Source organism: Benincasa hispida, chromosome 1, assembly GCF_009727055.1.
Source record: "Benincasa hispida cultivar B227 chromosome 1, ASM972705v1, whole genome shotgun sequence".
Lineage (NCBI taxonomy): Eukaryota > Viridiplantae > Streptophyta > Magnoliopsida > Cucurbitales > Cucurbitaceae > Benincasa > Benincasa hispida.
Window position 1 is genome coordinate 24,683,328 of NC_052349.1, and position 14,108 is coordinate 24,697,435.

The window sequence follows — 14,108 nt, forward strand, 5'->3', positions numbered from 1 at the left end:
TACACCTAATATCATGTATGGTAGGAAAAAAATATTAAAATTCAATTATTGTAAACAAAAATTATCATATGACAAATGTTGTGATTTAAGTTTTGTCAAAGCTATACTAGTTGCACCCAAATTTTTTTCTCTAAATAATAATAATGTCATATCACCAAAGGATAAGACCCCAAAATAAATGGTTCAATTGTAATAAATTTTACATATGAATGATAGAGGTCGCGAAAGAGAGATGAAAAATGCTTTATTCAAATTCAAAGTTGCTCAATTTTTGCAATTGACACTCAAGATTCATTCAAGGATGTAAATTTCTCTTGCTGTCTAAAAAATGATAGGACTGGATTGAGAGTTCCCAGTGAAGACGGCTCGAGAAAGAACCAAACTGAACCAGCCACCCCTCTCACCGTCTCCCATCGTTGAAAGAGGGAACCGCCAATTGGCCTCCCGCAAAGGCCATCCCACGTGAGAGTCCAATTCCAATCCAACCACTTTAAAGCCCCACTTGGGTTTTCAAGCCCAAGCTCGATGATGGTCTGCCCGGGCTTTGTTACATCAATCACATATGGTTACATTTTCCTGCATGTTAACCTAGGACAAATTCAGTCAATACCAGAGCCAATATTGTACTAGAAATTTTGATGTTACGCTTGAATTACAAGGTTTTGTACACATGAGGACACAAAAGTAACTGGATATAGCATAACGATTAACATATACAATACACATCGACATCCGTAATCACATTCACTGGCTGGATTTGCACACAAAAACTTTGAGCAAATAGCTTTATACTTCCATCTGAACAAACAGAAGCAAATTGGCAGAAACTTGTGTTAGTTCAATGTTTGAGAGAGTGATGGTTTATGTAGCAATCTTACAATAAATAACATTTAGGAAGCTTCATGTCTCATTTAAATGACTCCTGAAGGTGTAAAGTTGAAGTTTATTGATTCTACTAATCTCCTCCACCTTATAAAAAACAGACCTTTATTTTGATAATCATGATATCGACTCCACACACGACTTCAACAACCTTATCTAGAGTGATTATGATCTAACCGACTACGTTGATGGATAGCTAAAACAGCATTACTTTTGGTCGAAAGCATGGTTATGAAAAGAAAAATAAGAAAAATGATGGTTTGTGAAAATGAAAGTATACTGCAAACTTAGAGCGACCAAAAACACAAAACTAGATACTGCAACGTTTAGAATTTTTAGTGGCATGTAAGATCTTTTGATGAAATTAAAGACAAGAATGATGACACGAGAAAACCAAGATAACCATAAGATAATTGCTTCCACAGAAATAAGAAATAAAAGGACTACGACCTTGTACAGCTACGAGGATCACTTGTTTTGCTTAGCGGTAACTGTTCTCTGAACAGTGGAAACACCATCTACAAATTTGGTCCGAAAAAGTACATTGGCATTGTTAAACATGCCTTCTTTGAGTGAAACCACGATAAACTGTAAGATAAATGAAATGAAAAAGGATAAGTTACCATAATATTGTCTGCTTGGATATAAATAAGCAGATAGTTCACATATTTACTAATATGAATCATTTTGTTTCAATAATACTTCATGCTGGTAGAAGTCATCCCATCTTAAATCTCACAACTTGATAGTTTTATGGCTAATAAACCTCAAGCTTTCATTCTGATATCCAACTGTAATGTAAACATATTTCAAGAAAACTAAAAAATGAGATTAGTATCAAGTAAATGAAAGAAACCTGGGAATGTGGGAAGTGAGCCTTGATCATCCTCCCAATGTTTTGTGTATGGCTTAGATCAAGAGCTGCATCAACCTAAAAATCAACAAGCACGATATGATGGTTGCTCATCAATTTGATAAGGACTAGATGTCCTCCTATATAGGGACAGTAGTGAGTATAACAAACTATACTAAAAGAGATGCAATGAATAAAATTTCTTGTATGAAAATATTAATACAGGACAACTAGACATTTTAGCACAAAATAGGAAATGAATTTTTCAACATACCCATCGGCACAAGTTAATAAGGTCATTGAAGGTAGCCATTCCCTTCACCTCTATAACAACCACTAGATTTATGGGGGATGAGATTTTAACGTATCAAGATAGTCTAATGAGAAATATAATGAAAGCCAAGAACTAAAAGAATGAATATTTTCAACAAGTTCAGTGATGAAAGTGCACTCGTTGGTCCCCTCTCAAATGGAAAGTATATTTGGTCTAACTTTCACAAAGTGCAAGCTATGTCTCTCATTAATCGGTTTCTTATTTCTGGTTCATGCATAGACAAATCCAACAGAGACATTGTTAAACGTCTGTCACGGCCCACGTCCAATCAATACCCGATTCATCTCTCCATCGGTTTCCATAAATGGGGTCCAGGTTACTTTAAATTTGAAAATATGTCGATGGAACATCATTCATTTGAACGACTTCTTACAAACGGGTGGAATTGCAATCAGTTAACTGGATGGGTTGTGCATGGTTTTATCCATAAACTGAAAAACCTCAAGCTGACCTTAAAGGCGGGGAAAAAATACTTCTTTGGCTAAATATTGGTTAAAAATACAGATCTCTTAATTGAAATTAACCGCATTGGCGACCTTCAGGAAGAGCATGGATACGATCTGGGGGGAAACCAGAGGAGGAAGACCATTAAAGCTTAAATCTTGGACCTTGCCTTCAAGGAAGACAAGGAAGAGATTAGAAGGAGGCAAAAATGTAAGAAATAGACTATGGAAGTGACTAAAACGGTAGTTACTTCCATAAATACATGTCCTATCACAAGAGAGAACACTTCGGCGGAAATTCTCTCTAGGGATGGCACCAATATGATCACTGACTACATTGATCCAAGCCACTCTCAACAACCTCCCCACATATTACGTCTCACTATTTAAACTTTCTTCCAAGGCTACAACTCACTTAGAAAAACTCTACAAAAACTCCTTTAGGAATGGTATAACAAGGATAAAAAAGGCATTCAATCAATCAATTGGAAAAAAGTAAAGCTTTCAATACGAGAAGGGGGTCTCAGGTTAACTGATCTTAAGATCAAAAACCACGATTTACTTGCAAAATGGATTTGGAGATTTCGAAGGGAAAGAAAGAAGGCTCTATGGAGGTGCCTCATTGCTGCTAAATATGGTCCTTCCAGATTGAAGCATTCTAAAGTAATTCTAAAGCCCATGAAAACAAAATGTGCAACAGTTGGATTTCATCCTTGATATTGTATTCAACATCATTCACAAATGGAGAATCGACATCATTTGGAAGGATAGTTGGGTTGGTAATTCTTCTCTAAAAGAGGCCTTCCCAAGACTTAATGCTCTTTGTAAGCATAAGGAAGCATATATTGTCATTTGTTGGAACAGAGAAAATGCCTCTTAGAACCTTGGTTTGAGACGTCGCCATAATGAAGTCGAGATCTTTGACTGGTTTATTTTTTCTAGCTTAATGCAGCCCCCATCTAGACCCTTGCTGGAAGATACATGAAAATGGAACCTTGACAAATCGGGTACCTACATAGAAAAATCTCTATAACAGCATTTAACCTCTAAAGGCCAGTTTACACAATGCAGACTTATACAGGAACATTTGGAAGGGCTCCATTCCTAAAAAGATCATATTCTATAGTAGGGAAGTTAGCCCCGGAAGCCTAAATGCAGCTAGCATTTAGCTCAAAAAAAAAACTCCATGGATTGTGTCTGCCCGTAGCTAGCGTGCCTTATGCCATAAGAGATGTGAATCCCTCATACACATTTTGATCGCATGAGATTATGCATCTTGTTGGACAAGGATCTTGACAACTTTCGATTATCACATGGTCTTCCCAAATGATCCTCTCATCCTTCTCTAGATGTTGCTCAGAAGGAAAATAAAATTTTGTGGACTTTCATCATCAAAGCCTACTTTTGACTAATTTAGATTGAACGCAACCACCGCATCTTCGAAGAAAAAGATTCGGATTTCCCATCTTTTTTTTTAACACGTGTTATATAATTCTCAATCCTGGTTCCCTCATTTCACAATGATGTGATTACAATCTTGCTTCCCTCATTTCACAATGAAATCGCAATTTTTTATCTCTCACGGCTATATCAGCCTTTTTGTAATTTTATACTATCAGTAAAATTCTTATTGATAGCTTCACCAAAAGAGAGAGAGAGAGAGAGAAAGAAAGAAAGAAAGTCTCATCACAAAATACGAAAATTTATCAATCAAGGAAGACCAAGCCTTAGTCAAACAGCGACACAAGCTCATACAAAGTCCATAAATCTTCAAGATGAATTCATCATAATGATTAATTTAGAAGACCTTTAAATGGAAAGTTCCACAACATGAGACAACCCGTAGAACATAAAAAGAAAGTAGTAGACACTTTCCACGGAATGTGGATATCCATGCATGTCTTTACCAGCAGAGAAAGCAAATGACAGGTAAACAGTCTATTATGGCTACTTTTTTAAACATAAACATGTGGATACTATCACTGAAGAAACATCAAGAGCAATATTCTCAGCTTCCGATTAGTCCATTGATTCAATCAAAAATCATCGAACAATATATCATGACACTTTCCAGCTGTGCTACTAAATAAATAAATAAATAAAACATTGGTATTATCAAATTAATTGCACGTCTTCAAATTTGTACATGGAGTACTTCCCTTCGATAATCTCTTTCCTTTTTTTCTTAACCTTTAGAGACTTAAGAAGTGCAGCAGAGTGAGATATTTAACATATGAGCACCCATTCCCAAACCCCAAGAAAAAAGAGGGGATAAAAGTGAGAGCAGCTAAAGAAGGAGAGAAAAAGACACAGGACTCAAAGTAAAATCCTAATTATCTCAAAAAAAAAAAAAGATCAAGGAAAGGTGCTAAATAGAAGGCATAAACATCCAGTACGTAACCTGGATGATCTATTCTCCCATCAAATTTCCAAACCAAGATCTCAAATAAGACATAATATCTTGATTAAATTTTAAAGTGTGTTTTACCGAGTATAGTCAAGAAAATCGAACAAACCTCATCCAATATATAAAGTGGAGCTGGTTTGAAGAGAAGCAATGCTAAAATTAGAGAAAGTGCCAACAAAGATCGTTGACCTCCACTTAATTCTGATAATGACTGCTTCCAAACACCACCAAATGCCACTCGTACTTCAAGGCCATCTAAAAAGCTGCAACCTTCAGGAGGCTCTAATTTAGCTGTGGTCCCAGGTAGTAATGTAGAAAAGATGGAACCAAAGTCACTGCATGAAGATCAAATAGGATGCTCAATTCACTCATTTGAGTCGGGAGAAAATGGACATGAATGTACCAAAATAAGATGGCAAACGATTTACACAAAATTACCTGTTAACTTTTACCCAAGTAACTTTCAGGGTTTCCTTTTTTTTCTCATCAAGTTCTTCGATCACCTTCTTTATTTTAGACTTATCTTTCTAAAAAATAGAGTTAAGTTAGCAAAATGAAGACAAGGAAATGTATGCATAATTGAGGAAACTAACCTCGATGATGTTTTTCTTTGACATCAAATCATTATACTCATCCTCTGCTTTCTCAAACATTGCCATTACTTTCTTGTTCACCCTTTTCTCAAGGCTTCATATATAAAGAGAAGAGTTGAAAATGGTGAGGGTAGGGTGGTAATGCTTTTAGCATAATCTTCCAAAGTATAGAACAATCAGTTAAGCATCTATTAAGAGGGGTATTGCATAATTACAAAATCATTCCCAATATGCCCAAAAAAAAAATTAGAATAGCCATTTGAAATAATTTCATATTTGAAACTTGAATTCTAAGCCATAGACACTCACCTAGATTGTTGAGCCTCCAGTATTCCAAGTTCCTCCGTAGCTTTAAGAGGATCACGTGATTCAAAATCATAATCAGTTCCACTTTTCCCAAATAACTGTTTCTCAGATGCAATCCACGCATGTTTTTCAACCAATTTGTCTACCCGAACAGAACAATCTTTCTTTTCCATCTCTAGTCGTTTTACCTCATTTTCCATTCTCTTCCTCTCAATACTCATTTCACTGAGTTTATGTTGAAGTTCTTGTTGCTCTCTAACAATGCAACCGATTTGGGAATCACATTCCTTCATCTTCAAACGAATCTTGTTGAGCTCAGACTGAGCATGCTCATTATTACTTTTTATAGAAAATACCTGTAATTGTGAAAATCAAGTAACAATAATTACTCTACAACTTGAATGAGCTAAAGGTTTTTCTTTTACCTTGGCCCTCTGTTCTTCTATTTCCAAGCTTAGATTGTTAATTTGTGTTTTCAAAGCAACTAATTCAGCCTCTAATGATGCCTTCTCTTGTACAACAGCTTCCATTTTCATGACTAGCTTCTCCCTTTCATTTTCATGCCCCTACAAGCAAGTAAAAACATTTGTTAAAAAGGATTGCAGGTTAGACACCATGTTGACAAATCAATGGCATAATTGATAATAACTTATTAGATTATGCGTTAACAATCAGTTATCACAGAGTCGCCAGAAGAATAGAATTACAAGGTGGGTGGCTTCGCTCATAACAATTCCATGTTACATAAGCCTCAACTCTTGCAATGAGCATATGAAGGTATGAGGATGAAGTACTTATTTCCCTATGAATATTTGTGCCTTTTAAATGTTTATTCAGTGTTTATAATTTGTCTTGTCACTTGTGAAATTTTGAAAAATGGGACTTAACCAAGTGAACACGAAATTTTTAATACCATCATGATTAAAAGAAATACGTACAAGAGGCATGTATTCCACAGGATATTTTTCTTAAATATCAACTTCCAATGAGAAGGTAGGGAATAGTCATTTCTACTGAATCTGTGTACCTTTAAATCCTTTAAACATGACTGCAGTTTAGATTTTGTTGCCTTAATCTTTTGCTCGAGTTTTTTTAGCCTTCCATGCCGATTATTGTCATGTTCTTTGATTGATTTTTCAAGCAATGAAACAGCATTCACACGATCTTTATACTCAAGTTCCTTTCCTTTAGCAGCAGCTTTTGATTCTTCAAGCTCCTGCTCAATCCTCTTCACCGATTCACCAAGCTTAAAAGACAACAAGAGAACATAATGAAAAGACGAAATAAATTGAGTTCAATAAGGAGACTCGAGCATCAAATTACAATCTAAACATAAGTCCTAACATCAAACTTATCTAAAGAGTTTACAAGTGATAAAACCTTATGATGCACATTTTCCTCTGCTCTTTTCTGAAATAACGAAAGATCATACGTTTTGAGCTCTAATTTTGCCTTTAAGTCCGCAAATTTTTTTTGCAGTGGAAGGATATCTGAAATCTGAAATATGAAACAAATAAAAATAAGAATTTTGAAATGGGTAGTTGACCATAACACTCTTCAACTTTCTAAAGGCATTCAGCTACAAAAAAAAAAAAAAATACTAAAATAGTTTTAAATATCCACGAGTATTCATGAAAATTCAGCAGCCTTTAACAAGAAATAGATAGATAACTTGACAATACAAAAATAAACTTGAACGTTGAGTTATTTCCCCCTGTGCATGAAGACCAAATTTGAAAGAAAAAATATTAAGACAAACATTACATGATAAAGGAAGACAGATATTGGTTATATCAACATAAGGTGAATAAGTTCAAGGTTACCTGTTATAGCATTTTAGAAGTTTGCAGATGGAAGTTTCCACTGTTTTGCAGAATAATTTCTCTATATCTTATTTGTTAATAATATGTAGATTTGGGTATGGTATAGCATTTGGATGAAAATATTAGTCATTTATCTTTTAATTTTTTTTAAGATGTCCTTTCCTTTTATATTTAGTTTCCTTAGTATTTTTTTAATATTATATTTACCCATTATTGGGTCTTTTTCAAAAGTTAGAGAAAAATATTGTTTCTCCAAAAAATAACATGATACAAAATTACCAATATTATAATACTTCAACATATCAAAATTTCTATTATTTGAAGCTTGCCAAAACTCAATCTAGAACTTGTATGACTCCTTAGAACATGACTTCTGAACATGTTTGCCAAACCTTTCCACCTTGCCTCCAAATTCAAATAGCATCATCAACAGACATCAATTTATCTTGACACTATATGTCATGTCATGCACAATGTATATATATAGAGAGAGCTTGAGAGAGAAGAAAAGGAAAGATAAAGAGAAATCAAGCATTCTATATTTGAAATAGGTGGAAGCTAACTTGAGGAAAGCCAACAATCGAGGCAAATTTAGCTCTCAGATGAGCTAGGATACGAGTAGAGGCTACCAATGGCATACCTAGTTAATGCGTCTATTTGTTTGTTTGCATTAAGAAATTCCTCATTCTGTGTATCATGTAATAAAGCCATGCATAAACTATTGACATTATTGTTCTTAAAACCAAGAAATGGTAAAAACTACAATCAATGAACTTCAGAAAGATATTGCAGAAATCTCCTACTAATTGGCATGCTTACATTTCTCACTTTTCATAAGAGTCGAGAGAAACTGCAGAGCCTACCAATACACTTCAGAAAGATATTGCAGATTGAGAGAAGAAAAGGGAAAGATAGAGAGAAATTAAGCATCCTGTATTTGTTTGTTTACATCAAGAAATTCCTCATTCTGTGTATCATGTAATAAAGCCGTGTATAACCTATTGACATTATTGTTTTTAAAACCAAGAAATAGTTATACTACAACCAATGACCTTCAGAATGATATTGCAGAAAATCTCCTACTAATTGGTGTGCTTATATTTCTTGCTTTTCATAAGTGTGGAGAGAAACTGTAAAGCCTACCTTTGCTTCAATGTCAGATAATTTTTTCTGATGTGTGGAAAGTTCAGCTTCCATCCTAGCCAAATCATGAAGCTGCCTCAACAATTGACCACCACCCCTGTTAAGAGAGATCATTGCTTTATATCTAACAAGCTGAGTTCAGATTTTGAAAGCATCTTAGCAATGAAAGCTTGAAGGCAAATATGCTATTATCACTCAACATATACCAATGTCAAGGAATAAGGTGAGCTCGAACCTAATCAAGAGATTTTAAGTATGAAAGAAACACATGTTTGTTTTGCATATCCATAATCCTTAACGTGCATACTAAATCTAGAAAAATAAACAAGAGTTTAGAGGTATACTTGCGACTTCCTCCAGTCAATAGACCACTCGGCTGAAAAATGTCACCTTCAAGTGTAACACTAGGGGTGTGAATTTCTCTATTAAAAGCAACCTGTAGATTAATAAATAACAAAAAGGTTACAATAAGAAAACTTATTATTAACTCTAAGAACACATTATTTCTCTCAACATGGACACTAAATTAGCATACCTCTTTTGCAGCATCAGTATTTTTGCAAACAAAGGTTGAACCGAATACATAATCCATTGCACTCTACAATGTCCAGCAATTTGCAGAAACATGTTATTTGCATTGAAGAAACAAAAGTTCCCTAGCCAGCCAACCCAAAAACAAAAAAACAAAAAGAAGAAGAAGCTTGCAAGCAGTCCATTCATGCTTGTCTTGCTAAAAAAATAACACATGTCTAATACAAACTTGAAATGGCAATCACTATTGCATACAACCACAACCAGGTTGCTAAATCAAACTTCAACTGCATAAATTAAAATCTCACAAGCAAAGAAACGCCGACATATGTCTAACAATTTAAGCCTATAACCACGGAGAGCACAATGAAGTCACATCCAATAAAAAGGTAAACTACAAGCATACCTTCACTTCTTTGTCATACCCAACTAAAGAAAGTGCAAGTTCGGCATTCTCCTTCCCAACCTAAAAAGGTAATGATAGGAAAAAAAAATTATCTGGGTAAACGAATTTACAATGACAACAAACTGTGAAGAGAACATAGTTAAGTAACAAACCAATTTGGCTGCAGCATGTTGAATTCTTGGGGGAATGGGATTGGATTGTATCTTGTTCAATGGTATAATTGTTACTCTCCTCTGAAGATCACCATTCTGAAGTAACTGCTTTCCAGTATTTTCATCATCTACAACTATATTAAACATTTTTCCACCGGCAGTGACCTACATATTCACTTAGTTTGAGAGCACATATTCTAGTAGATATATGTCAATTGCAACATTCATAACAAGCTACCTCTAAGGCAGTCATTGCAGAACTATCCTTTACTTTGATAAGTTTTGCAACTACTCCTTTGACCTTCGACCTATTAAAATTTCGCACAGGGTCACGGTATTTAAATTCAACGCAAGCTAATTGTGCTGAAAGGTTGCGTATCTCATCTTTCAACTTCTGTACTCTCTCCAGTTCAAATGCACGTTCCTGCATAAAGATATAGGTTAACAAGATGATCAATCAAATCAATATTGAAGCTTTAATTAGTTAGTAAGGAGAATCAAATAAATAGCACTGACCTTTTGTAAAGCTTCTAATTGACCCTCTTTGTATGGGAGAGACTCCAACGCAAGCTTGACATTTTCTACATCTTCTCTTTTAGCACTTAACTCATTCTCCACAACAATAGCTTCTTCACGCTTCGACAATAATTGCTTAGTTTTCTCCTCAAGTTCCTTTTCCCAATGGCTTATCTTTGTTTTCAATTGTTTTAGTTCTGTTTCAGCGCTCCCAGCAGCTACCTTAGCATCGCCTAGTTGATCTTCAAGACATTTCTCCTCATCTCCACTTCCCTTGCCAGCTAACACTCCCTGTACAAGTTTGTTAAGAAGAAAAGAAAAAGGAACAAAAAAATGATACTCATATGTCAAATGCAGTATGTGATTGAGATATGTTGCAAGAAATGAAGTGTCAATAGTGCAATCGACACATGAACCCATCAATTACCTGATATTCTTTCTCATAATCTTCCACGTCCTTAGACAGCTTTTCAACCGATTTTCTTAGATCAGATGCTCCTTCTTCAGCCTTTCTGACAGCAGAGGCTCTCTCTTCCACAGAGTTCCTTAAATCTTCTATATCATTAACCACCTATCAAAGCCAACATTTAGAAATTAGAATAAGTTTATCTAAATAACGAGCCGGAGATGTGAATTTCTATATGAACTAAAGATAACTATAAAAGAATTTCAATCAAGTTCATGAAGTTTGATCAGGCATATAAAGTTATGTTTGAGATTGTAAGCCAGAAACCTTTTCAGCATTTTTCTTTTCACCCTTGAAAGTGTCTTCTTTATTCTCCAATATAGTCGTTTCCCGAATCAAATCTTCGGATAGCATATCTACTTTCTCTGTCAAAGCTTTTACTTCATCACCCATACTAGCTTCCTTTTCTGCAGTCAAAGCTGTGATTTTTGTCTCCAAATCTTTGATTTCCGACTGCATCCTTATTGTGCAATCATCAATCTCAGAAATATTTGCCTTCACTTGTTCTACCTGACTGACTGCATTATCCCTTACATTCTTAGCTTGTACGTATTCATAAGCTATGCAAAACCTCTTAAGCCTATCTAAGTCAGCATTGCCATTAGACCATTGCATATACTGCATTCGTTCTTTCCTCAACTTCTCTAGAGCAGGCAGTATCTCTTGGTCAAGAAGATTATTTATCTCATCTACCTTATTTTGCTTCTTATCAAGTGTTTTCAAAGCAGCCTCTTTCTTTGTCTCGTACATTCTTGTCCCAGCAGCTTCTTCAAGCATAGATAAAATTTCTGGTGGTTTCATATTTAAAACTTTGGTGATGCGGCCTTGCATAATCAAAAAGTGTGGATTATTAACATTAAGCTGCACTGAGTGGAAAAGATTTTGAACTTGACTAGGCTGCGCCAGCTTCCCATTGATCAAATACTTGTTCCTCCCTCCAACGACAATCTGCACAATGTGCTAAATTAGCTTCAAACATCAAATTTGCTAATTTGACAAAAGAAGAGCCATTGAATGAGGGAAGAATCACGTTTTTCTCCTTACTTTCTAGATACACATGAAACTAAAATTGTATGGTATGGTGCTTGCTATCCTCTAATCCAAACGTTAAAATGTTACCCCACCTAACACACAATTGTCAAAAAAAGAACTTCCGCTGCCCTCAAATAATATGGCATGAAATAGAGTTCAATGTAAACTTTCGAGATTCTGATTTTTAAGTCTAATGCTTCTTAGGATTTTGAATTGTTAAAGCATTGAAATGTGCCTTCAAATTGAAATGCAAATGGAAAACACAAAAAGAAAATCTAAAACTTGGAAGAGTCTTAGATATAGAATGTGAAGCAAATCCACGTAATATGAAAATGAGATAGCAGCAGCATCAACAAACTAACCTAAAAGAACATAAAATAAATGAAATAAAATAAAACAAAAGAGAGACACGACTATCAACTGGTATAAGACCACGTCTTGAGAGTTCAGTTCAAGTTATATTTTAGATTTGACCAGGAATGTTCATAAATTTCTATGAATTTTATACAAATTACTTTTTCTTTTCTTTTTCAGTTCAGCAATGGTAGGAGGGGACAAATCATCAACCTTTAGAATAGTAATTGGTGTCTTATCCACTTAATTAGCAAGTTTTGTACAAGTTCCTAATATCTATAATTTTCCGCATGGCTAAGGTAGTTAGTGAAATTCTAATGGAAAAATATGAACCGCAGCACCTGTGCAGCAAATAATCAAGACGTTGCAGACACTGATCGATAGTTTGTTTAAGATCAACTAATTGTAACTAAAATAATAAAATTGCATCTAATTGTAACAAAAAAAGAAAAAAGAAAAATATGACAAATCTATCAAGGGTTGACGAAAATCAACACAGCATAAAGGGCAGCTACAAAGTTACAACACCTGTCTCGTGACTGTAATCTCCTGATGTTCCTCATACCCAAGTGGACTCCGATTCCTCTCAGAATTATCGAACACAATAGACACAGTTGCCTTGGTAATACCCGCTTGCCCCTGCTTGTAGACTAGCTCTTGAAGATTCGAAGCTCGAACCTGCTGCAAATTGGTAATTCCCAGAACAAAGCAAATGGAATCTAGAATATTGGACTTTCCAGAACCGTTGAGGCCAGTAATTGCATTGAAATGAGGATCGAAACCCGGAACAACGGTCCTGGTCGCGTAGGATTTGAACCCCTCCAGACAGATTTCCTTGATGTGCATGGTTCCCAACTGCTGGAAAAGCTACAAATGGAGGCGACAGAAGCTCAATACTCAAATTAAACTGAAATTCGAAGAAGACAACGAGTGATTTTGGTGTATTTTGAATAACCCCTAAGCCCTAACAGAGATTGTTAGAAGGGTTATAGTGAATTGGGTTGGGAGAACCCTAGTGGTGTGGATTTTCAGAGAGTAGTTTGTGGGAAATTTTCAAAATGAACAAAATATTTGAAGCTTTGTCTATGGAAGAGACGAGATGCAGTAGAAGAGAACTGGAAGGCGGGAAATGGCTCCCTTCTTCTTCTTTCCCATTTTTCAAATTACAAATAATTAATGATTAAAAAGAAATTTGTATTGAGGCTTTTATGAATCTGGGCTTTCAGTTGACTATGGGCCGCGGCCTGTACAATGTATAAATTATGGCCCTACACTTTCTACTCTCTCTCAAAAATACCCTATTTAACTTCCAAATGTTTCAAAAATACTCTTAAAATTTTAAAAAATAATAATAATAATATTACTTTTACTGTTAATTTTAGATAGAAAATGTTAGTATTTTTTATCAAAAATATCCATAAACTTTTAAAAAAATTCAAAATACCCTTCAACTTAAAAAATATATATACTTTTACGGTTATAAGAACAAAAACATATTGTTTACTTCTCTGTTTTCCCTCGTTTTTCTTCCCTTTCTTCTTTATTATCCTTTTACTCCCCTTCTACTGTTTGACATTTTTATCTAAAGATAATAATAAATGGAATTGCACACAGCACTTAAGGGATATGGATTATAATAAAAGAGATTTTATAACTTAAACATTTCAACAAAATTGTATATTAGTAGTTGAGTATGTGTTAATAGCCAAATACATATATTTTTTATTTAATTATTTAGCGTTTTGTATGTTTTAAGGAGAGATTTTGATTTTAAATATTTGTGAGATTTCATGGGAGTTTATGTTTTAGCTTAAAATCTTGGTTTTTATTTTGATTGTTAAGAAAATTAATGTAGGAATTGAAAAAA

The 14,108-nt window shown here is 34.7% G+C and overlaps 1 protein-coding gene across 1 annotated transcript; it reads right to left on the reverse strand.

Moving 5' to 3' along the window:
• Window positions 1-227: 227 nt before the first annotated feature.
• On the reverse strand, window positions 228-13,396 carry LOC120069263 (structural maintenance of chromosomes protein 2-1-like). The gene is made up of 20 exons (XM_039020987.1): window positions 12,770-13,396; window positions 11,123-11,803; window positions 10,817-10,960; window positions 10,390-10,680; window positions 10,112-10,297; window positions 9,874-10,038; window positions 9,722-9,781; window positions 9,320-9,382; window positions 9,129-9,220; window positions 8,785-8,881; window positions 7,199-7,315; window positions 6,846-7,064; window positions 6,244-6,384; window positions 5,822-6,174; window positions 5,513-5,606; window positions 5,358-5,446; window positions 5,029-5,254; window positions 1,739-1,813; window positions 1,333-1,470; window positions 228-798 (listed from the first exon to the last, which is right to left on the reverse strand). Exons 1-19 carry the CDS (start codon window positions 13,085-13,087, stop codon window positions 1,351-1,353), a joined length of 3,531 nt encoding a protein of 1,176 aa, XP_038876915.1. The 5' UTR covers window positions 13,088-13,396; the 3' UTR covers window positions 228-798; window positions 1,333-1,350.
• Between the last annotated feature and the right edge of the window lie 712 nt (window positions 13,397-14,108).